Source organism: Myotis brandtii, unplaced genomic scaffold (assembly GCF_000412655.1).
Source record: "Myotis brandtii unplaced genomic scaffold, ASM41265v1 scaffold300, whole genome shotgun sequence".
NCBI lineage: Eukaryota > Metazoa > Chordata > Mammalia > Chiroptera > Vespertilionidae > Myotis > Myotis brandtii.
The window spans coordinates 62,967-88,704 of NW_005361459.1; the positions used below are offsets into that span (position 1 = coordinate 62,967).

General features: G+C 43.2%; 1 protein-coding gene across 2 annotated transcripts in view; it reads left to right on the forward strand.

Annotated features, from left to right (window-relative positions):
• Nucleotides 1–20,990, forward strand: part of SERPINB6 (serpin peptidase inhibitor, clade B (ovalbumin), member 6) — a 24,066-nt gene extending 3,076 nt beyond the window's left edge. For both annotated transcript variants that reach the window (XM_014542385.1, XM_005869621.2), the window contains exons 2-7: nucleotides 8,016–8,190; nucleotides 10,837–10,986; nucleotides 18,538–18,655; nucleotides 19,010–19,152; nucleotides 20,099–20,254; nucleotides 20,473–20,990. In XM_014542385.1, coding sequence (XP_014397871.1) covers nucleotides 8,026–8,190; nucleotides 10,837–10,986; nucleotides 18,538–18,655; nucleotides 19,010–19,152; nucleotides 20,099–20,254; nucleotides 20,473–20,877 — 1,137 coding nt within the window. In that variant the 5' untranslated portion in view covers nucleotides 8,016–8,025 and the 3' untranslated portion in view covers nucleotides 20,878–20,990. The remainder of the gene's footprint in view (nucleotides 1–8,015; nucleotides 8,191–10,836; nucleotides 10,987–18,537; nucleotides 18,656–19,009; nucleotides 19,153–20,098; nucleotides 20,255–20,472) is intronic.
• The last annotated feature ends 4,748 nt before the right edge of the window (nucleotides 20,991–25,738 follow it).

Here is a 25,738-nt window from a genome sequence, read left to right on the forward strand (position 1 = left end):
AAAAAAATAATAATATGAAGTGATATGAAAAAATAGCAAATAAAGTTTCAAAACATAATAGAGAACTGAAATGCATAAATATGTCACAATATATATTTATAAACTGTATATGAGGCCCCCTAGAACCATAAGAAATGCAAAATTTTCACTGTTAATAACTCATTCTCAAATTGCCCCCCTTAAAAATCAAATTGCCCCCCTGTGGAGCATGTGCCCCACATTGGGAACCCCTGGTCGAGGGTTTGATTCCGGTACCTTGGTTGCAGACTCTATCCCAGTTGGGTTCATTGGGAGGCAACCCATCAATGTGTCTCTCTCACATGGATGTTTTTCTCTCCGTCCTCTCTCCCCTCTCCTCTTTCTAAAAAAGATCAATGGAAAAAAATATCCTCCAGTGAGGACTTAAAAATAAATGAATGAATGAATAAATAAATGTAGATGAGAAAGAGCAAATATATGGTAAGCAGATTCTTGCTGGTTCACCCAGAAACAGTGGAGCACAGGGGGTGTCCCAACAAACAGGCTTTACTGGATTTCTTCCTTTGGTTTATATTGTGGTGCTAAGGTGATGTTCCTTTTCTTTAAGCAGGTTTTTATATCTGAATTCCTACATATAGGTGAAAGGGAGAGGTTCAGAAGTTCTTTCTGAGTCATTTCTTTCTTTCTTTTTTTAATTCTCAACCCAAGGATATGTTTTACTGATTTTAGAGAGAGAGAGAAAAACATTGATGAATGAGAGAAACATTGATTGGTTGCCTCCTGTATGTGCGCCCACTGGGGATCAAATCCACATCTCAGGTATGTGCCTTGACCAGAAATTGAACCTTTTGGTGCATGGGCCGACACTTTAACCAACTGAGCCACACTGGCCAGGGTGAATCATTTATTTATTAATAACCAGCTTAAAAATCAATATCCCAAAAGGCATATTTTGGGGTGGCAAAACTTTGGCCCCCCTCAACAGCATGATATATTAGGTAGTTGAAAAGGAAACTCTCCAGCTTGGCCACTGGTGTAGCCTAATGACAGCACCAAAACACATAGGCTCCTCGAGGATTCAGGTCTTGTACTTTACAACCCCTCTATTAAAAGAAACCCGGAGAGTTTCTTGATACCTCGTGTCTTGGGACTGGAAAAAAATTCAAAATGGATGTGTAAGACCTTCCTGTTGCTGCAATGCAAGGATGTTTGAGATCTCTACATCTCAAGATAAAGTAACAAATTAAAGAGAACCCCACCAGCCCAGTTATGACCGTTTGAGAATCAAGGCGGAAAAACAAATCAGCTAATTGAATTATTTATAAAAAGCCATGGGTCTATTCATAAGTTCAGATGAGGGGAATAAGATATGCTTTAAAAAGGCACCAAAGAATTTCACTAATGTTTCAGGAAATGCTGTGTGGTGATCCATCCATGTTTGCTATGTAAAAAGTTTCGTTATTCCAGTTTCCTAGCCAGTGGTCGGCAAACTGCGGCTCTCGAGCCACATGCGGCTCTTTGGCCCCTTGAGTGTGGCTCTTCCACAAAATACCACGTGCGGGCACGCATGTACAGTCCTAGGCTAATAAGCACAGTAGTTATACAAACTATCCTAAAGTCTGAAAAATTAAACTGAACAAGTTATAGCCAACTTATATAACCAACTTATACACCCAGACGGAGGAAAACTTAAATAATGCTTCATGTTAAAGAAAGACACCATGTTACAATACACTTAAATTTGGTGTTTTGTTGAGGCCTTGCAAAATTTCCCTGAATGGGGAACTGGAAGCTCAAAACTGCCCTAAGGTACTGAAATGTCTTGGCCATCAATGAGTGCTGGGCTGGAGAAGCAGCTGGAATAGTAAGTCTTAGTATCACTGTAGGAAAGATATAAAAAGAGACAATAAAGAAAAAGTAAATTAAACCCATGGTATTAATACCTTTGTGCCGGACTTAAGTACAGGTGTAGAAATAACCACTGTACTGTTTTGTGTATTTTTAAACATGTTTGAAAGTCTTATGTGATTCTAGCTTACTAGATATATAAGTCTTGGTTTATTAGGTTTATAGAACTTTCAGTGTTTACTGAGGTTTGGTGAGATTTGTAAGTTTGCTTTAAAAGGTGTTTAGTTTAAAGGATTGAAAAGTTTGATCTATTAATATATATATCCAGTGCTTACATTTTTAAGAAAAAATAATTTATTTCTTTTTATTTTTTGTTAATCCTCACCTGAGGATATTTTTCCATTGATTTTTAGGGAGAGTAGAAGAGAGAAGGAAAGACAGAGAGAAACATCCATGTGAGAGAAACACAGCGATTGGTTGCCTCCTGCACTAGCCCCAACCAGGGCTAGGGCCAGGGAGGAGCCTGCAACCAAGGTACATGCTCTTGACTGTAATCAAACCTAGGACCCTTTGGTCCACAGGCCGATGTTCTATCCACTGAGCCAAACTGGCTATGGCAAAAATAATTCCTTTTTTTATGTGTAAACAATATGATTTGTTTGAGAAAAAAATACTTTCACCAGACTGACAATTAATCGACCATTAACCAAAGTACTTTAGTGAAGGAAGACATTTCCTGTCTATGAAAATTTCTCTTTGGGATGAAAACCCCTGTGTTCACCAGCAGGGTGGGAGAAAAAAAGGGAGCTGGTAGATTATTCCTTGTATCTAAGCATGTGGGAAAAAAAAGTACTGAAAGGGTTTGCCCGTTACGTAGAACATTTGGGGAAAAGTTGTCCTAGATACATAGAAGATTAGAGAAATGGAGTGGGGAGAGACAAATTTAACATAAGGAAAATCAGTGTTAAGTGAAAGAAAGGAAATGCATTCTGAGTTATAAAGAGAATCACGAATGGGAGAAGGGCAGGGGCAATTGGTAAGACAAACTGCTCTTACTTGTATTGTTATAGGCACTGTGTTTTGTTTTTGTTTTTGAAAATGTTTTTTTTAAATATATTTTCATTGATTTCAGAGAGGAAGGAAGAGGGAGGGAGGGATAGAAACATTCATGATGAGAGAGAATCATCTATTGGCTGTCTCCTGCACGCTCCCTACTGGGGATCGAGCCCACAACCGGGCATGTGTCTGACCAGGAATCAAACCTGCCACCTCCTGGTGCATGGAACTATGCTCAAACAACTGAGCCGCACTAGCTGGGCGATGGGCACTAATTTTTAAACTAAGTGTATGTATATAATGTTGTAGAAAATGTGAACATGCAGAAAAATATAAAAAACTTGAAAATTTACTCATAAATCAGAAACATTTGCTATACAGTATTTCTATCCATTTTCTATCTATAAATTATGCTTACATGTACTTTTCTTCCTAATTTAATTTACATAGAAAATATTTTGAAATTGTATTTATAGTTTTATATTTTCTTTTAAAATTAGTTTTATGTATTTATTTGATACTAATATGATATTAAAACATTAATATCTCCATTAATATCCTATCGTGAATGTGACAAAATCTAAAGTGGTTCTGTGTTTGGGGGCACTTAAAGGTGTGTTTTTCCCCTGTAGCTTATGAAATACCTAATAGTTGTTTTTGTGCTCTGTATTGTTGCCAGTGAAAATGGTTTCTTGTGGTGTGCGAGAAAGGAATTTCAAAGGGCACACGAGTGGGAGAGGTTTAAGCATAGTGGCAAGCTTTATTGGGTTGAAGGGAAATAATACGCCCTTGGGAATGTAGAGGAGGGGCAGGCTCTAGTAGCAGCTGCTCTGAGAGTCCTTATAATGCTCCATAGATTTTCTTGGTTTTCGGGAATGAGTAGGCTTGCTTGCAAACTATCCAATATACTTCCTGGGTTTCTCCGGCTTGTGTTGGGCCCTCACTCCAATCAGTCCTCTTTCCTGGATCCTCTGGGGTTCCTTGCCCTCATCTCCTCTGATCCTTTTCCCAGGCTAGACTCCACCCCTCTGTGTCACCATTTTGGCTCCCACTGCACATGCCCCAAAGATCTGCTTCACCATCTTGGCCTCTACTGTGCTCATATCTGGTAAAGGAATTTCCTTTGCTGTTTTATCCCTCCCCCTTGGCAGTCTCTGCTACTGGGCCAGTTGACTCCTGGGGATATTGAAAAGCAGGAGGGGTGTTAATCCCCTTGGCAGAGATTTGGCTACCTGCTGGGGAGTCTGAAACTGTGACTTCAGATTTAAGCCTGATTAAGTGTAACTTCCAGACTCAATCGGGCCTAGCCAGTCTAGCTCTCTTCTCTTTTGTTAACCCTTAGCTGCCTATGCTAACAGTATTTTCATCAGTACACTTTAGTGAAATTCCTCTTGGATGGGGTAATGAGGGGACCTGTGGGATCTTTCCTTGGCCAGTTGAACTTGCAACAAACCTAATATGCACAGGGCCCTAAAACTCTGTCCTTTCTCAATTTACCTAGGAGCTAAAAAAAGTAATACTTTCCTCCCACCTTCTAAGTTCTTCTAGGTGGGCTAATAATCAAGTTAACAAAGACAAATTAGCAGGAGAAAATCAAAGTTTTAATACATACCCATGAGGAATTCACATAGGCGTGGAACTTCCAAAATGGGACAAAATTTGGTATATATGTCATTTTGGACAAAGGAAAAAAGAGGAGATATCAGATGTGAGAATTTACAGGTAGTTGAGGAAGAGAACACACATAGTAGGCAAATTTTCGCCTCAGGGCGACTCTGGGGTGATCTAGCTTCCAGGCCCCTGCTTGGTGCCTTCCTATACATCATATTTAATTCAGATTAGGCTGAGGTGAACACCCTGAGTTTCCCTCTTGATGCAACCTTTCCATCTGAATCTCTTAGGCAGAAAAGGGGGAGGTCAAAGGTTCTTTTTGAGTCTTTTGTTTCTTAATAATGAGCTTAAAATCAATATCCCAAAAGGCAGCTTCTGGGTGGCAGAACTCTGGTCCCCCTCACAGCTTTGGAGCCATATTCAGTGCCCACAGTTGTAACCGTTAAGGCCTGCTGGGAAGAATGGCTGACTCTGCAACCTCCACAGGCCTTTCAGCCAGATGTCTCCAGCCTTCACCCTCCACTCTGTGGAAACAGCTGCTCTTGCCTTCCTCCCTCCTGGTCTGTCCAGCCCCACCCACTGCTCAGATGAGTAATCTCCTCAACCTCTGACTGGGAAATATGAGTTGGTCAATGTTTTAATTCGAGCTGCTCCCCACAGAGCCCCTCCTTCCTGGCCTGCTCTGCTGCACCTGCAACTCTGGACTGTCTGGGCCCTTCACTGCCTCTGTCCTCTCACCTGGCTACTCCCAACACACTCTTCAGGCCCTTCCTCAAGTAATGGCTTTTAGGGCAGCAGTCCAAAGACAGGGCATTAGCCCTGAGTTGAGCCTGTCTGTTCTTTAGCTTGTGACAAGAAAAATTTTGAGATATTCTAAATTAAAATGACAGCAGTCATAGAGTGAGAGAGAGAGAACAGTGGGCCTGTTAATAGCTGTGGCCAGCTCTGACAAATGACTGCTCATTTTCCTATGTATCTGTTGGAATTTAGGGTTAATTTCCAGGTGGCTGTTTCTGAGATTATCCAAAAGAGAATAGCCAGGCCCCATCTCGCCCCAGGAGCCTCCACTTGTTATTTATTATTTTTGTTTGTTTGTTTTTATAGAAAGAGGAAGGGAAAGAGAGAAAGCCCTGACCGGGTAGGCTCAGTGGTTCGAGTGTCAGCCTGAGGACTGAAGGTTCGAGGGTTTGGTTCCTGGTCAAGGGCATGTACCTCGGTTGCACGTTCGATCCCTGGCCCCTGTTAGGATGCATGTGGAAGGCAACCAATTAATATGTCTCTCTCGTATAGATATTTATCTCTCTCTCTCCCCCTGTCCATCCCTCCCACTATGTCTGAAAAATCAATGGAGAAAATATCGTCTGGTGGGGATTAAAAAAAATAGAGAGAAACATCGATTTGTTGGTCCACTTACCTATGAGTTCATTGGTTGCTTCTTGTATGAGTCCGGAATGGGAGTCAAACCCACAAACTTGGTATATCTGGACAAACCTCTAACCAACTGAGCCAACTTTCCAGTCTGCTGCCCACAGCTCATTCCCAGGAATGACCCTTCCTTTCTGACTCTGTGCCTCTCCTGGAGCTGGCCCCCTTCAGTTTCTCCCACCCCTTTTCTCTATAGTTAATGTCAGTCCTTTCACAATGGCTTATATCTCTGAAATGGAGTCTTCTCTTCTACATTATTAAAACATTCAACCATCCCGGCGGGTATGGCTCAGTGGTTGAGCATCGACTCATGAACCAAGAGGTCCTTGGTTCTATTCCCAGTCAGGGCACATGCCCAGGTTGTGGCTAAAACCCCAGTGTGGGGCATGCAGGAAGCAGCCTATCAATGTGTCTCTCTCATTGATGTTTCTATCTCTTTATCCCTCTCCCTTCCTCTCTCTCTAAAACAATAAAAACATATTTTTAAAAAAACAAAAACAAACAAAAAACAACTAAAAAACATTCAACCATCTTTTCTTATGTAACTTGTGATTGCTTTTATTATTGGGGAAATTGGGGTATCCCTTTCCCCACTGAGTGTTGGGGGTAGAGTTCTTACGATATCTCAAGAAAAAGAATTTTCTGAGACTCACACAGGAGGATGAGTGATTTTTATTTGTATGGGATTATATTTCTGTGTTTCCAAAGTCCCATTTCAATCATAGAAGAAGTGTAAAAGCAAAGCCAGTGTCCAGACTTTCCGTTCCATGTTGCAGCCAGGTCCAGTTCAGCATCAGGCTAGTTATGGTCCATTAGGCATTGTGTTTGGGGGTTCATATGGGTGTGGGCCATGTAGACAAATGCCAGGGAGCAGGGGCGGGAGAGCTTGGTAAGCCTGGAGTCAAGTGCAACACACCAGGAGCAATCGAGTATAAGAGAGGAAGTTTCTTTGTTCAGGTAATTAAGTATTCCAAATCTTCCTGCACTTACAGTGGCCATGCCCATTCTGGCCAATGACCTCTGTTCCCAAGAGAGGAAGTTTCTTTGTTCAGGAAATTAAGTATTCCAAATCTTCCTGCACTTACAGCGGCCATGCCCATTCTGGCCAATGACCTCTGTTCCCAAGTGTGACTGACAGACAAGCACCTTCCCCATGTTACCCCTACTTTACTGGGCATGTGTCTATCTCTCCTCCATTGGGTCCCTGGGGAGTGTAAAGCTTTAACTTCCTGGTGAAGCTTCCCAATGACATGCCTATAATATTTGGCCTTCCCTTTGCTACTTTTCTGTTTTTAATCACAATGGTATAATTATGAATGAATTTTAAAGTATAAAGTAACTAGAGGCCCAGTGCATGAAATTCGTGCACTCAGGGGGGTGTCCCTCAGCCCTTCCTGCGCCTTCTTGTAGTCTGGGAGCCTTCAGGGGATGTCAAACAGACTGCTTAGGCCCCCTTCCCTCAGGAGTCGGACATCCTTGGCGCTGCCTCAGAGGTGGGAGAGGCTCCCGCCACCGCCACTGTACTCACCAGCTGTGAGCCCAGCTTAGGACTTCTGGCTGAGCGGCACTCCCACTGTGGGAGCACACTGACCACCAGGGGGCGGCTCCTGCATTGAGCATCTGCCCCTAGTGGCCAGTACACATCATAGTGACCAGTTGTTCTGCCGTTCAGTCGATTTGCATATTAGCCTTTTATTATAGAGGATACATATAAGTTCATACAACACACCAAACAATGCAGAAATAGAACCAAAAGCCAATAACTCCTTTCCTAATGTCTCTCCCAGGAAGTAACTAGGTAAGAGGTTGAGTGTGTACCGTCCACACCTTCTCTGGGCTCACAGACACGTGTATAGATAGAAGTTCTCCTGCTTTCTCCCCACAAAACAGGATTGTATTATAAACATAACTTCAATTTTTTTCACTTAAAATTAGAAACACAAAATAACTTTGAGGTTCCCCCAAAGGAATAGAGTTTTTAATGTACACCTGTTTGCTGACTGAACCAGAGTGTCAGTGGTCACTGTTAACAGCCTGAAATGCAGTCAACTGTAAGCCTAGTTTATGTGATACTGATGTTAAATCCATCGTTTCAGACTCGCCATCATGGATACTCTGTCCGAAGCAAATGGCACTTTTGCCATAAACCTTTTGAAAAAGCTGGGTGAAGACAAATCAAAAAACATGTTTTTCTCGCCCTTCAGCATCTCCTCTGCCCTGGCCATGGTCCTCATGGGGGCAGGTGGAAACACTGCGGCCCAGATGGTCCAGGTATGTGTCTGACACCATTTCGGGGGAACAGAAAATACTATTAATTTGTTAGTTAACTGGTCTTCCACCTTTCAAATCCCAAAGTACTTGCTCTCTATCAGTGTGGCAGGGCTGTGGGTGGAATGCTGCCAGGGAAGGATGTGTCAACCCTGGGCATATGCACTGGGGCAAGTGCCATCTGTTAGGGATGAGTGGCACCCTCTACTTGGGAAAGCAATCAATTTCGCCAACTGCTGGTAGTGGTTTGCGCAGGACTTTGTGAGTAGACATAAAGCCACAAGGTCAGCTTGAGTCTCACAATAGTCTTTGGGTATTGTCAACTGCTTTTCAGTTGTTAAAATTTTTTATTTTAATTTTCTTATTTAACTGTAAAATTTTTCAATGGTGTTTCAGTTCTTTGTTGTTGAGTGACTACCCCAAAAAAACTTAGTGCTTAAGGTGAAGATTTGCTCTGAGTGGACTGGACGGTGGTCCTGTTCCACTTGGCGGGGCTGTGTGACTGGTGTAGGCCTCGGGCCTCCTCCATGCAGGTGGCCTCCTGCGTGCTTCCTTGGCCTGGCCTCCCACATGGTCTCTCTTTGGCAGGCTGGCCTGGACTTCTTTATAGCACAATTCCAAGCTTCCAGGAGGACAAGCTTGAATGTGCAAGTGCTTTTCAAGCCTCTGCTCTGTCACACATCCTGATGCCCCATGACTGAAGCCAGTCACATGGCCAGTCCCTGAGTCTGCCTCCAGAGTGATGTGCAGGGCCTGAAGACTAAGGCATTAGCTTATCGGAGTCCCTCTCTGATTGCCACAATCTGCCCGCTGGCTCCTAATGGTTCTCAGCCCTCCCATAGGAAAAGTACACTCACCCCTCCCACTGCCCCGGAGTCTGATTTCATCATAGGCTAGGTTCAGGCTTGAAGTCTAGGAAGAACAAGGCTATTGAGGCTCTTTGGTGTGGTTCCTGGGTGCAGAGCTTTGTGAACTAAAGACAAATTATTGCCCTCTCACCCCCCAATATGCAGTGGTGACAGCGGGTGGGACACCTGCAGTGGACACACCCTTCACACATTGTGGGGGCCGTGTCTTAGTCTGCTACAGCTGCCATAACAAGTACCACACACTAAGTGGTTGAAGCAACAGAAATTTATTTCTTCTTAGTTCTGGAAGCTGGAAGTCCAAGAAAAGGTGTCGGCAGGTGTTCTTCTAAACAGTGGTGGGATATTGTATATGTCAACTTAAATCTGCTTCCTTGAACAAAAGCACGTGCTGGGTACCTGTTTGAGGCAGGACTGTGTGCTGGGGGACAGTGTCCTGAAGATGCTCAGAGGCTTCTCTGCCTAGCAGGAGGGTCTGTGTGGCACTTAATCTTTCTAAGGTGTTAACAAAATGAACTTTATTCTGCCCTTGAGGCCTGGCCCTTGGATTTACAATTGCCCTGAGGTCATATCTTACTAGTACTTTTAGAATCGCCCACTGGAGAGGCTGAGAATAAGAAACATTTTTTATTTTCTACCCCACAAGTCCTAGGTTGGAAATATTTCCTTTAGATTCTGCTTGAAAATGAAGCGATCTTTGGCTCACCTTTACGTTCCCATACTTTATCCCAGGGAGCTGAAAGGAGCCAGGTTCTTTCCGGACTTCTCCCAAACCAGATCCGGGGTTCACTGGCAAAATGTTCAACCTTTCCCATCATTGCAGATGACAGTCTGTCCAATTCTGCCAGTCCATGCTGTGAGCTCCTTTTCTCCAGCCTCCAGTAAGAATTTATTCACTGTCCTTCCAGCCTCTGCTCACAGTCTCCTCCCTTCCTTCCATCCAGCCTCTGACAGCAATCTAAGTTCGAAGCAAGTGCTATACACGTATTAGATTTTTGTTATGGCATAACTTTATGTCTAGATTACTGTGTGGATTTCTACGGCTGCAAAACAAACCATCCCAAAACTTAGTGATTGGAAATAACAATGGTTGATTATTTTTCAGATTTTGTGGACTGACTCCATGGTGTCAGCTGGGATCACTTATGATCCAAGAAAGGCCTCTATCACACGCCTGGGGCCTTGGTGCTGGCTTCTGGTCAAGGTTGCCATTTGACAAGTAGCTCTTCCCCTGAGGTGTTGCTCTCCCAGGCTTTCCATGTGTCTGCCACAGGACAGCTTGGACTTCCTTACACCATGGCGGCTGGGATCCAGGAGAGCAGATGTGGAGCTGCCAGGCCTTTGAAGGCCCAGTGTCCCTTCTCCTGTGCTCTGTTGGTCAGAACAGTCACAGGGCCAGCCTGGACCCAAGGACTGGGGAGAGGCTGCAACTTTTGATATTAGGAGTGGCCTTTCTTCACTGACAGCCTTATTTTAAGGCAGACAACAAGTGTGGAGCACCCAGAAGCTGGGTCTGCGAAGGGCATTGTGGAGCACCCAGAAGCTGGGTCTGCGAAGGGCATTTCTGCTCCTGCCAGTACAGGCAGGGAGGACTCTGACTCCTTGCAGGATGTGTTAGAGGGAAGAGTGGCTTTCAAGATACTTTTGTCTTTAGTTGGATGACTATTCTTTTAGTCTGTAGTGAGGACTTGTACAGTTCTTAGGCAGAGTTGAGTGTTTTATCCAATTCCCTGAAGTCAAAGCATACTGAAGTTGTACATTTTTATTCTGTGTTCTATTTCAGGCACTTTATTTCAGTAAAAGTGGTGGCAGAAGTGAAGATGTCCACCAGGGCTTCCAGACGCTCCTCGCCGAGGTTAACAGGGCTGGCACGCAGTACTTGCTTAGAACTGCCAACAGGCTCTTTGGAGAAAAGTCCTTTGATTTCAACTTAGTAAGTCATAATTGCTGTATTCACTAAGGAAGTGAAGACCATAGGCAGTGGGGAGGGGTCATGTGGTACAGTAGAAAGCTTGTGGGCTACAAACTCACACAGACAAGCATGAGCTCAGGTCTACTAACCTCTCACACTTCCTTTAACTCTCATTCAGTTTTAAACTCTGTAAAATAGGCCTTATAACAACTACTGTCCAAATACTTATGAAGCTTAAGTGACTTATCAGAAAAAAAGCTAACATGGAGCATAGTACAATTTAAGATGAATTGGCTAAAGAAATTATAAAAATGAATATTTCTAATCTTTTTTCTACGTATTGGTTATTTTTTTGTGCAGCATGAGGCATGTTCAATTTTTACACATATAAATATTTTTGTTTTTTCCAACACAGAATTTTTTTTAATATATTTTTATTGATTTCAGAGAGAGGAAGGGAGAGAGAGATAGAAACATCAATGATGAGAGAGAATCACTGATCAGCTGCCTCCTGCATGCCCTCTACTGGGGATCAAATCGAGCCCGCAACCCAGGCATGTGCCCTTGACTGGAATCGAACCTGGGACCCTTCAGTCTGCAGGCCGACGCTCTATCCACTGAGCCAAACCAGCTAGGGACAGAATATATTTTTTTAAGAGCTTATTTGTCTACGTATATTGGTTCTCTTTATCTATAATGCTTCCCATGTTTTAAAAACCACTCAAGTGGTAAGTGAATATAGTCATGCACCAGTGGGTCACTCAGCCTGGCCTGCGGGATCAGACCGAAACCGGCTCTCCGACATCCCCCGAGGGGTCCTGGATTGTGAGAGGGCCCAGGCCAGGCCAAGGGACCCCACCGGTGCATGATCGGGCCGGGGAGGGGCCGCGGGAGGGCTCCAGGGCGTGTCCAGCCCATCTTGCTCAGTCCCGATCAGCCAGACCCCAGCAGCAAGCTAAGCTACTGGTTGGAGCATCTGCTCCCTGGAGGACAGTGTGCATCATAGCGACTGGTTGAACGGTCAGACACTTAGCATATTAGGCTTTTATATATATGAATACTAAAGGAGGCAAAGCAAGAGCCCTTGCAGTTTCTTTTCTACAACCCATTGCTCCCTCCCCAGTGTAAGAGCTTTTAGAAATTTGAAGTGTATCCCCCCATACATGTAGAAATTTGTTTTGTGCGGTTTTCCCCTATATAACATCATCATAACATACATCTTTTTTTTGTAATTTGTTTCTTTTCACTGAACACTATGACTTAAATTCTTTGCATCTCAGATTATGTGGATATACCTTACTCTTTTACTGTTATCTGGTATTCTTTTTCTGTTTTTGCTTTTTTTCTTAGTTTTTAACTTTTTGTTTTCTTTCTTTTTATTATCTGGTATTATTAAATATGGATGTATTGTAACCATTCTTCCATTGATGGGCATTTAGGTTGGACCCAATCTGAACCATACATACAGTAAATACCTCTGATACTCTACTGTGGACTTGTAGAAGAAAGGAAGGGAGTAAAGTTTTAAGTGAATATTGTGAAATTACTGTCCAAAATGCTGTAGCCATGCCACAGTGTGATTTTTTTTTGTAACCTGCTTTACTTATTTTTATTAGTCTTAGCTACTTCCTTGGTTATTATCATCCTTTTTTGAGCTTTAGATATAAGAAAAATAAAACTTTCAATAAAGACAAAGGACCCCAAGATCATGTGTAATTACAACAACAAATTAAGGAATACACACAAACAGACACAATCAAAAGAAGTAAAAATAATGACAAAAACATAAATGTAGAGGGGGTGAGTAAAAATTATAGTGATTTTAGAATGTGTTAGAACATAAGCCACCATCAACTAAAATGGACTGCTATTAACATAGCTTGGTATACGTGAAGCACATCATAACCACAAACCAAAAATCTGTAAGTGATATACAAGCAATAAAGAGAAAAGAATCCAAACACAATATAGAAAGTCATTAACATAGAAGAGAAGAGAGCAAAAGAATAAGAAAGGGACAGAGAACTACAAAAACAATCAGAAAACAAATGGCAATACCTACATACTTATGAAAAATTATTTTAAATGTAAATGGACTAAATGTGCCAATTAAGAGACATAGGGTGGCTGAGTGGATAAAAAACAAACAAGACCTGTACATATGTTGCTTATAAGAGACCTGGCTCAGATTGAAAGACATACACAGACTGAAAGTAAATGAATGAAAAAAAAATTTTATACTAATAGAAATTTTTTAAAAAGTTGAGGTATTAATTCTTGTATCACACAAAATAGACTTTAAAACTAAGACTGTAATAAGAGACAAAAGGGGCATTTTCTTAATGATAAAAGGATCAATCCAACAAGAGGCAATAACTTTTAAACATTTATACACCCAACATAGGAGTACCTAATATATGTTAAATATTGACAGACCTAAAGGGAGAGATCAACATTAATACAGTCATAGTAGGGGACTTTAACACCCATTGACTTCATGGGATAGTTCAGCCAGACCAAAAACTAACAAGGAAACAGTGGCCATGAAGTGACACATGAACCAGATGAACTTAACAGATATCTTTAGGACATTTCAGCCAAAAACAAAAGAATATACATTCTTTTCAAATGCACATGGAACATTTTTTAGGATGGAACACATGTTAGGTCACAAAACAAATCTCAACAAATTTAAGAAAATTGAAATCATGTCAAGCACCTTCTCTGATCACTATGGTATGAATTTAGAAATCAGGTGTGAGAAGAAACTGAAAAACACACAAACATGTAGATAAATAACATGCTACTCAACAATGGGTCAGTTAACAACAAGATCAGAGAAGAAATCAAAGTCTACCTTCAGACAATGAAAATGAAAACACAATGACCTGAAGTCCTAGTCAAAGCAGTTAGTCAAGAAAAAGAAATAAAAGGCATTAGGAAAGGAAGAAGTAAAACTGTCACTATTTGCAGATGATATAAAATTACATAGAAAACCCTAAAGACTCTACCAAAAAACTGTTAGAACTAATAAAGAATTCAAGAAGTTGGAACACATAAAGTCAATATACAAAAATTTATTGCATCTCTATATACTAAAAACAAACGATTAGAAAGATTAAGAAACAATTCCATTTACAAATGCATAAAAAAAGAACAAGATACCTAGGAATAAATGTATCCAAGGAGGTGAAAGACTTGTATCTGATAGCTGTAAGACACTGATAAAAGAAATTGAAGAAGACACAAATAAATCTAGAAATATTGCATTCTCATGGATAGAAATAATTAATATTGTTAAAATGTCCACACTGCCCAAAGCAATTTATAGATTCAATGCAATCCCTATGAAAATACCAAGGGCATTTTTCACAGAACTAGATCAAACAATACTAAAATTTATATGGGACTACAAAAGACCTTGAATAGTCAAAGCAATCTTGAGAAAAAATAACAACGTTGGAGGGAATCACACTCACTACCTGATAACAAACTATATTATAAGGTTATACTAATCAAAACAGCAAGGTTCTGGCATAAAAACAGACACATAGATCAAAGGAACAGAATAGACAGCCCAGAAATAAACCCACTTCTATATGGTCAGTTAATTTATGACAAGGGAGACAAGAATATGCAATGGGGAAAAGACAAAAAACTGGACTGATACATACAAAAAATGAAACTAGATCGCTTTCTTACACCACATGCAAGACTAAACTCAAAATGGAGTAAGAACTTAAATGTAAGACCTGAAGCCCAAATAACTCCTAGAAACATAGGAGAAAACATAGGCAGTGAGCTCCTTGACATCACTCCTGGCAATATTTTTTTGGATACATCTCCTGGCACAAGGGAAACAAAAGAAAAAAATAAACAAACAAATGAGACTACATCAAACTAAAAAGCTTCTGCACAGCAAAGGAAACAACAAAATGAAAAGACAACTGAATGGGAGAAGATATTCACCAGTGATACATTTGATTAGGGGTTAATATCTAATATATATAAGGAACTCATACAGCTTAATACAAAAAAAAACCCAAATCAAAACAAAAAATCTAATTAAAAATGGACAGAGGGCTTGAATAGACATTTCTCCAAAGAGAACATACAGATGGCCCAAATCAAAACAAAAAATCTAATTACAAATGTACAGAGACATTTCTCCAAAGAGAACATACAGATGGCCAATAGACATATAAAAACATGCCCAACATCAGTAAACATCAGGGAAATGCAAATTAAAACCACAGTAAGATATCACCTCACATCTGTCAGAATGGCTCTCATCAATAAATCCACAAACAAGTGTTGGTGAAGATGTGGAGAAAAAGGAATCCTTGTGTGAATCGTGTCCCACAGGGCTAGGGGTGAACCTGAGGAGGGACGGTGAAAAATTAAAGAAGACAGACAAGAGAATACAGTTGGGGCCAGATGGGACACTGTTCTGGGATGGAGAGACAGTGCCACAGCCTGCAAGCCAAGTCTTTATTTTATAATCAGATCCCACGAGGCAAACAAGGGCATGGTCAAGATGTTTACAATGTTCTCTCGAGTTTCGAATCTACTTCATTACATGCACTTGAGAACTCTATCAAGCTTTGTTTCGGCAGCACTTGCTGCACCTCCCGCAGCCTATATCACTCAGCCACCTGGGACCACAGGTTCGGACCCTAAGGTCAAGCTTACAACCATAGCCTTTGGCTATAATTGTGCTGGGAGGGCTTTGCCCTCCAAACTGGGACCTGCATGTGGCTTTGCCACGAGAGGACAATGCCCTCTCATTAGTCCGAGGCTTGAACCTGTCCAAGCACTGTAGCCACTCTCCACACTTGTGAACTGTTGGTGGGCTTCTAAATTGGTGCAGTCACTATGGGAAACAGTATGAAAGTTACTGTTTAAAAATTTAAACATAGAACTACCATATGACCGAACAATTCTACTTTTATGTATTTATCTGAAGGAATTCAGAACACTAATTTGGAAAGATATATGCTCCCCTATGTTCATTGCAGCATTATTTACAATAGCCAAGATATGGAGGCAATTCAAGTGTCCATCTATAGATGAGTGGATAAAGAAGAGGTGGTACAGAGATACTATGTAATATTACTCAGCCATAAAAAAAAAAAAAGAATGAAACCTTGCCTTTTGAGACAACATGAATGGTGCTTAGAGGATATAATGCTAAGTGAAATAAGTCAGACAGAAAGACAGATACCACATGATTGCACATATATGTGGAATCTGAAAAACAGTAAATGAACAAACAAACAGAAACAAGACATAGATACAGAGAACGAAGTGATGATCACCAGATGTGTGGGGGTTGGGGGGATGGGTGAAATAGTTGAAGGGATTAATAAATACAAATTGGCAGTTACAAAATAGTCACAGGAATATAAAGTATAGCATAGGGAACATAGTAATATTGTAATAACTATGTATGATGTCAGATGGGTAGTAGACTTATGGGGGAATCACTTTGTAAGCTATAAAAATGTCTAAACATTATATTGGACACCTGAAACTAATATAATATTGAATGGCAACTGTAATTGAAAAATTAAAAACAACAGAGCAGTAAAATTGTTAAAGCATGAATTATGTAAATATTAAATGAAATGATATATCTAGATCATTTAATACAGTGTCTACAACATGCTAAGAATCGAATATTACATAAAACAGTACTAATGATAATTCATCTGGTCCTCACAGTGACCCTCTGAGATACAGGCACTGCTGTCGCCTCGTTTACAGGGTAGGTTAAGAAGGCTTAGGGAGACTAAGTGGCTTTTTTAAGGGTGCGCAGCTATTAAGTCATGGGACTTGTGTTCTAAGCTGTTGTGCCTCAGTGCTTCTTTTATGCCATACAGAAGGAGAAATGTGAAATCCTGTAATATAAAAACAATACTGAAAAGTGGAATTAAGTATTATCTGCAAACTGTTAAAAAAAAAAAGTTTGGGAAACCATTCCATAGTACACTGTCAACAAATTAGTTGTTCCAGTATATTTGTTTTCCATCAAATTGTCTACTTTTATTTGGCATAATGTAGGTGTTCATTAGTATTTATCATTTCATAAACTATATTAACAAAATATAGTTTAAACTTTTTGGAGGAGTCGTTCATGCTCTAGAACAATCCATCCAAAATGGTAGCTACTAGACAAATGTAGCTGTTTAAATTTCAGTCTAATAGGAGTCGCTCATACTCTAGAACAATCCATCCAAAATGGTAGCTACTAGACCAGCGGTGGGCAAACTACGGCCCGCGGGCCGGATCCGGCCCGTTTGAAATGAATAAAACTAAAAAAAAAAAAAAAGACCGTACCCTTTTATGTAATGATGTTTACTTTGAATTTATATTAGTTCACACAAACACTCCATCCATGCTTTTGTTCCGGCCCTCCGGTCCAGTTTAAGAACCCACTGTGGCCCTCGAGTCAAAAAGTTTGCCCACCCCTGTAACTAGACCACTAATAGCAGGGCCACACAACTCTCTCAGGGCACAGAGAGAAAGCTAAGGCCCAGAGATGGGATGTGAGTTCCTTATAGATGCATCACTAGTTAAGGCATCTTTACTGCTAATAAAAACAGGACTAAGGAGACGGTGGGACTGGGCTATGTAGAAAGGCACAGGCTTTCTCTCTCATTGATGTTTCTAACTCTCTATCCCTCTCCCTTCCTCTCTGTAAAGAACCAATAAAATATATTTTTAAAAAATAAATAAATAAATTTCAGTCTAATTAATTAAAGTGAAATACAGTTAAATATTCAGTTCCTTAGCAAAAGTAGCCATATTTCAAGTGCTCAGGAGTCACCTGTGGCTTAGATTTGGAACATTTCTAAAGTTGTGCTGGGAGTGGTGGTGTAGAATTGCACATTTTCGCCACATTGTATGGAACAATAGGCCCTGGTTCTGAAATGTAGAGGGAGCTGTGGCTCTTGCTGTGGGCAGGATGTCACTTAGCAAATGCAGTGGCTATTGGAGTGACACTGTCATTGCTGCATCTAGTGTCTTTATATTTATTTCACTGGTGTGAAGCTACTCCCTTAAGGATCTAGCAACTTATGGTGTTTACTTGATATTCAGACCATTGTTATAGCCTGAATATCAAATGTAGGTGAAAATTGAGAAATTAGATTTCAGGTTAATTTCTCATTTACTTATTTCTCATATTATTTATTTATTCCTCAATATTTTTAAATTTAAAAAATATATATGTTTTATTGATTTCAGAGAGGAGGGGAGAGGGAGAGAGAGATAGAAATATCAATGATGAGAGAGACTCATTGATCAGCTGCCTCCTGCCTGGGGATCAAGCCTACAACCTGAGCATGTGCCCTTTACCAAATCAAACCTGAAATCCTTCAGTCCACAGGCTGATGCTCCATCCACTGAGCCAAATCGGCTAGGGCACCTCAGTATTTTTATTCCTTATATTTATTTATTCCTCATATTACATATCATGAAGTTATATATGTTCTTTTTGTCACAATGAGGAAGTAAGCTGGTGGTGTTGCTTTTTTTGTGGCCATGCAATTGTGTTGTTGTCTCTCCCAGTCTTTCAAAGATTCCTGCCTCAAATTCTACCAAGCGGAGATGGAAGAGCTTGACTTCTTCAAAGCTGCAGAGGAGGCTAGAAAACATATCAACACCTGGGTAGCTAACAAGACAGAAGGTGAAAATACATTGTTATTATATTTTAATGGTATTTTAATCGATCTTACTGTCAATTTCTTCACAAGAACATCAAATGTAAACAAATTTTTTTTCTCAAAATAAATGTAAACTTTTAAAATCCACTTCTGAAATATTATCAATGTATAAGTTTTTTTTTTGTATTTTTGTTTTTGGGTTGTTTTTTTTTTTGCTGCTGTTGTTTTAAGGACCAGGATCCCTTTCCATGGTTATATTTGGGGGACAATAAATTCCTTCATCTGTGTACTTGTCTACACAGGGAGATGGCCCTATCTGAGTATTACCAAACCTCAGGACACTCATAGCTAACTGGTTCTTTAATTCTTCTTTTCAGGTAAAATTACAGAGTTGCTGCCTCCAAATTCAGTTAGTCAAAGGACTCCTCTGGTTCTTGTGAATGCCATCTACTTCAAAGGAAACTGGGACAGCCAGTTTAGCAAGCAGCAAACCCAGGAGAGACCATTTAAAGTCAGCAAGGTGACTATTTTGCAATAACAAAGGAGGCTCCTGGAACCTGTCCCTGTGTCCAGGGGGCATGCTCACTGGGCCTGGTTTGCCCACAGACCCACCAAGGGGCCCTGTGGCTCTAGCAGATGAGTGCAGGAAGATGGGAGCAGAGGGCAGGGCATGGGGGACAAGCTCTTGTCACCATTGCAGGTTGTTTTAAGGACTTCAGTTTTCAGTCTCTGGGTGTGGAGGGGGAGCCACGGAAAGGTGGTCGGCCAAAGAGTGATATGTGGTCTGATTGATGATTTGAGGGCCAGATCTTTCTAGCCACTAGTTAAAAAATCACAAGGGGGAGGGGCCCCTAGGAAATCACTTTGAAGGTCATCCCAGTGAGCAGCACTAGGCTGGTAGCAGTGCAGGTAGAAAGAACAAGTTGGATTTGCATTATATTTTAAAAGTAGAATCAAATGGTTAGCTAATGAGTCAAATGTGGGGTGTGAAAGACAGGAATCAAGGGTACTCCAGGGTTTTTGACAATGGAATGAATGGCATCTGTATCAGCTGAGATGGGGGAAATTACAGGTGGAACAGACTTGAAAGGGAATATGAGGAGCCCGGTGTGACATGGGACATTGGAAGTTCCTTTATGTCCAAATGCAGGTGTCAAGCAGTCAGTAAAATATATTAGTTTGGAGTACAGGGGAGAGTTCCCAGTAGAAATATAAGTTTGGGAATCCTAGTTAAAGTCACAGGACTGAATGACATCACCAGGGGAAAAGCAGTGTAAGAATTGAGCCCTGGGTACCCCGGTGTCTGGAGGTTGAGGCAATGAAATCAAGCCGGCAAAAGAGGGGGCTGATGTGGTCTTCTGGAGCCAAAAAAAAGTATCTCCAGGGTGAGTGGCCAGCTCTGTTGATTTGTCCAACATGTAAACTAGTTCTTGTTTCAGCTTAACGTTTATCCTTTTCCATTATAGAATGAGCAGAAACCTGTGCAAATGATGTTTAAAAAATCTACCTTTAATATGACCTATATCGGAGAAATATTCACCAAAATTCTGGTGCTGCCATACGTTGGCAAAGAGCTGAACATGATCATCATGCTTCCCGATGAACATGTCGACCGGGAAACGGTAAGAGTGCTGAGCCCTGATTGTGCTGGGAGGCAAGGGGATCACATTTGCTTCTCTGTGCAGCAGTTCTGAGCATTGCCCAGGAAATGTTTCTAATGCTACGTAACTTCCCATCACTGCCATCTCCTACCACGCAGCATAGAGCAATCACAGCGCAGCCCAGGTTCCACTGGGCAGCACTGTTCTAGATCATAAACTCTTCAACCCTCCTCTTCTAGGTGGAAAAGCAGCTCACCTATGAGAAATTCATAGAATGGACCAGGCCAGATATGATGGATGAAGAAGAGGTGGAAGTGTTCCTCCCTAGATTCAAACTGGAGGAGAATTATGAAATGAAGGATGTCCTTTACTCTATGGGCATGACCGATGCCTTTGAGCAGGACAAGGCAGACTTCTCTGGAATGTCGTCAGGGAGAAACCTGTGTCTGTCCAAGGTCATTCACAAGTCCTTTGTGGAGGTCAACGAGGAAGGCACAGAGGCTGCGGCCGCCACTGCCGCCATCATGCTCCTTCGATGTGCGAGAATCACACCCAGGTTCTGTGCTGACCACCCCTTTCTTTTCTTTATTCAGCACAGCAAAACCAATGGTATTCTGTTCTGTGGCCGATTCTCCTCCCCTTAGGAAAATGGTCGACACTGCCTGTAGCCCTTCTCCTGTCTCCTGCTGACCCACTTTCCTCTGGCACTTCACAGTGTGCCTGAACCCAACAATAAAGGGCCTAGTTTTGAAGTTCCCTGTTCAGAACTCCTTGTATATTTGTGTTCCACATCAATGTTTTCTAGGACCTGAAATTGCCATTCGGGAGGGTCTGTGGTCACACTGGCAGCGCAGTACTGTCTCTGAGACGTTCCTCCCATCTTCACTTTGGGCCAAGTGCTGCGCTCACACTGGCCGAGCTGCTTTCCTCCAGGCACATGGGATCGGCGGCGCTCCTCTCCCTTCTGCACACACTGGCACGATCAGTTGAAAAAGAGACCATGAAGAACTGTGGGAAGCAGGTCTCAGGCCCTCAGCAGGGAGAGTTCTATTCCAAAACTTGTGAGCCCCCCAGAACCAGCACAGGAGCTAGGAGAGCAGTTAATTGGAGCCCCTGAGAAACCAGTCCCGTTTCCCACGCCTGCTCTTATCATAGCTTGCATTTGTGATCTGTGGTCACATACCTGTTAAAATACACAGCCATGCCTTTCCCTGAAATAGCTGCCGTAAATTGCTACCAGGGGCCAGAGGTAGACAGGCCCGTTCACAATGATGTAATTTAAGACAATTTCATGAGTATACAGGTGACTGTATTTTACTGCAAGTATTAGGAAAGAGGCGGCTAAGGTTTCTGCAGCCGCTTGTGCTACTTGCTGGAAATGTGATCCCTATGCTCAGTGATACAGAAACCAATTGACCTGTGAGGTTCAGTGGGAGCACTGTGCTATGTTTTGGGGACAGCCACTGGACGTCCCCACTGACCTACTTACAGCCAGCAGGAGCCTGGTCTCCCTAGACCTGAACTGCTGTGATGTGTATTTGCATTCTGTCGCTGGTGCACTTTCTCAGCCACTTCACCTTGGGAGTGACTGGGACTGAGGAAACATTGACACTGTGTGTGGATGGGAAGAGGAAAGAGTTGTGAGGGGGGTGGCTGGTTTTGTCACCCGCCTCTACTCAGCATTAAGTGTATTTGTCGTGTGTAGTACAACAGTCCCTCAGCATGCAGGTCCCTCAGCATGCAGGTCTCCGGTGTCTGTCTTCCCTTTCCCTTGATTGTAAGCTTCAGGCACATCAGGGGTAAGCTATGAAAATGAAAGCCAGGAGTTCTGTTACAGATCTGTATACAGGTAAGAACTTCGCTGTGAAAAAGAGAACATGTGCGTAGAATAAACAACACACTTTCTGCTCCAAGAGGCAATTTGGGTCTCATTGAGGTGTTTCACTTTAGCTGGCTGTTACAGTGCCTTTGAAGAGTTATCACTTGATGCATGATTTTATTAAAAGGCACAGTCACCTGAATAAGCTTCCACGTCTTTGATAAGATTGAAGCAGAATACACACCCATATGTTGTGCCATGTTTCTACAAAACACAGTCCTCCCAGGGTAATGCTGGGAGAAAATTGTCTCACCCATTCACAAATGTTTCCTGAGCACCTGCTTTGCATTAGTGGTTTTACTAGATGATTTTATTTATTCCCCAGCAATAAACAAACCCAGGAGGGATCTGAGGCCCAGGGCTAACCTGAACAAACTTCTGGAAGCTAGCAAAGGGGTAGAACCAGGGTCTACGGTCAGTACTGATGACTGAATCTCGCCTTCCTTCTGAGGGTCTGTGCCTTAACCTGGGCATCTGTATGAGAGGCTGAGTGGAGACCACACCTCCCACCAGTAGGACAGTTGTCAGCAAAGCAGCGTGGGAGAGCAGGAAACATTTCTGTATTAATAGGAGTCTGCTGTTTCCCATCTGAAAGGTGGGTCTCGAGCTGGACCTGGAACAAAGCTCTGGGTGTAGATCTAGGGCCCAGTGCAGCAGAGGCTCTTAGGAACTGAACCACAGGGCAGTGCCAGAGGGAGGAAGGTACTGTGAGCCTGACCCCGCTGATCCCATTATCATTCTCAGAGGAGGGGCACCAGGGTGGCAGGGACAGATGGGTGCCTGGCACCTGGGTGTGTGGAGGCCCAGGGCCTGGGAGGAAGGGCCTGGGAGGAAGGGGCTGGGGCAGGAGCCCATGCTCTGTGCATACCCTGATCTCATATGCTGGCTGGTGGGCTGCAGGAAGTCGGGGTATCAGGACTTGCCTGTGGGTGTCCCTGCCAGGTGGGTGTAGGACCAGGAATGTGGACGCACCTCCAGAAGCCTCCTGAGCCTGAGCCCAGATGGGCTCCCTTCCTAGTGGAGGTGTCACTGAATTTATAAAGGCTTGTTCCACAGTGGACAGGACCCAGGATCTGGCTGCTGGAAGCATGGTTAGCAGTGATCCACAATCTCATTGCCTCCCAGGCACTAGAAGAGCTGCAAGGCATCTAAACACTGATATGTTTAAAGGAGGTTCCAGTATTGGGGGTAGTTTTTGCTTAATTATTTTAGTAAATATAGTATGTTCAAATTTTTCTACAATGAACTGGTATTCTTGAACAATAAAAAATACTTAAAAATGATAGGAAATAAAAGCTTTCTGCTATATTTAAATATTGTGGGTGGGGTCTCTTCTTTTCTTTTTAAAATGTAGTCACCATTGCCCCTCCGGTGTGGCTCAGTGGTTGAGCATCGGCTTATGAACTAGGAGGTCACAGTTTGATTCCCAGTTGGGGCACATGCCCAAGTTGTGGGCCCAATGCCCAGTAGGAGGGCATGTAGGAGATAGCTGATTAATGATTCTCTCACCATCAATGTTTCTATTTTTCCCTCTCCTTCTCTGAAATCAATAAAAATATTTTTTAAAATAAAATATAATCACCATGCTGTACATTATTTATCTTATACTGTAACTGGAAGTTTGTACCATTTGACCAGCTTCATCCATTTCACTCACCCACCCACTCCAAGCAATCTGTTCACTGTATCTATGAATTTTTTGTTAGTTTGTTTTAGATTACACATAAAAGTGACATCACATAGTATTGGCCTTTCTTTGTCTAACATAATTCACTTAGCATAATGCCCTCAAGATCTATCCATGTTGTTGCAAATGGCAGGATTTCCTTTTATATAACTGGATAATATTTCATTATATATATCACATCCCCTTTATGCATTCAACAACATGGGCACTTAGGTTGCTCCCATGTCTTGGCTATCTATCTATCTACCTATCTATATAATCTAATAAAAGAGAAACATGCAAATTGACTGCACTTTCACTACCCCCCAAGCCACGCCCACCAGCCAATCAGAGCAACTATATGCAAATTAACCCAACCCAGATGGCGGCGGCAGCCATGGAGCTGGAGCAAGCAGGAGGCTTGGTTGCCCCAGTGATGGAGGAAGCCAAGCTTCCCGCCTGCCCTGGCCGGCTGTGGCCTCTGCTCAAGGCAACAAAGTTTCAATTATAGAAGATAAATAAATCCCAGATACCTGCTTCCAGCCAGCCTCCACTGGGAGTTTGGGTGGCTGGGGGCCGTGGCCAGCCTGCAAACAGCCATCAGCCCCTCACCCAGGATGGCCACACCCTCATGGGGTGAGGGTCCCTGCTGGGGGGCTTGGCCAGCCTGCAAACAGCCATCAGCCCCTCACCCAGGATGGCCACACCCTCATGGGGTGAGGGTCCCTGCTGGGGGGCTTGGCCAGCCTGCAAACAGCCATCAGCCCCTCACCCAGGATGGCCACACCCTCATGGGGTGAGGGTCCCTGCTGGGGGGCTTGGCCAGCCTGCAAACAGCCATCAGCCCCTCACCCAGACTAGACAGGCACCCCAGCAGGACCCCCCAACCCTGAAGGGGGTGTGGCCAGCCTGAAAACGGCCCTCAGCACCTCACCCAGGCTGTCCAGGCACCCCAGTGGGGGACCCCCCACCTGAAGAGGCTGTGGCTAGCCTGCAAAGAGCCATCAGCCCCTCACCCAGGCTGGCCAGGTACCCCAGTGGGGACCCCCACCCTGAAGGGGCTGTGGCCAACCTGCACACAGCCATCATCCCCTTACCCAGGCTGACCAGGCACCCCAGCGGGACCCCAAGCCTGAAGGAGCTGTGGCCAGCCTGCAAACAGCCATCAGCCCCTCACCCAGGCTGGCCACACCCCCATGGGGTCAGGGCCCCTGCTAGGGGGACTTGGCCAACCTGAAAACAAACCTCAGCTCCTCTCCCAGGCTGGCCAGGCACCCCAGCAGGACCCCCACCCTGATCTGGGACACACTTCAGGGCAAACCAGCGGGCTCCAACCCATGAACCAGGCCTCTATTCCTATATAATAAAAGGGTAATATGCAAATTGACCCTAACAGCAGAACCACTGGGAATGAGTGGTCAGTATGACACACACTCACCACCAGGGGGCAGATGCTCAATGCAGGAGCTGCCCCCTGGTGGTCAGTGCCCTTCCACAGGGTGAGCTCTGCTCGGCTACAAGCCAGGCTGATGGCTGCCAGTACAGCGGTGGTGGTGGGAGCCTCTCCCGCCTCCTCAGCAGCGCTAAGGATGTCCAACTTCAGCTTAGGCCTGCTCCCTGCTGGCAAGTGGGCATCCCCCAAGGGCTCCCGGGCTGCCAGAGGGATGTCTGACTGCCAGCTTAGGCCCAATCCCCTGGGGGAGCAGGCCTAAGCCAGCAGGTGGTCAACCCCGAGGGGTCCCAGATTGCAAGAGGCACAGGCCAGGCTAAGAGACACCCCCGAGTGCACAAATTTTTGTGCACCGGGCCTCTAGTCCTATATAATAAAAGAGAAACATGCGAATTAACCGTCCCTCTGCTATGCTCAAGCTACGCCCAAATGCCATGCCCACTGGCCAATCATGAGCAAGTATGCAAATTAACCCAACTAAGATGGCTGCAGCCACGGAGCTGGAGCAAG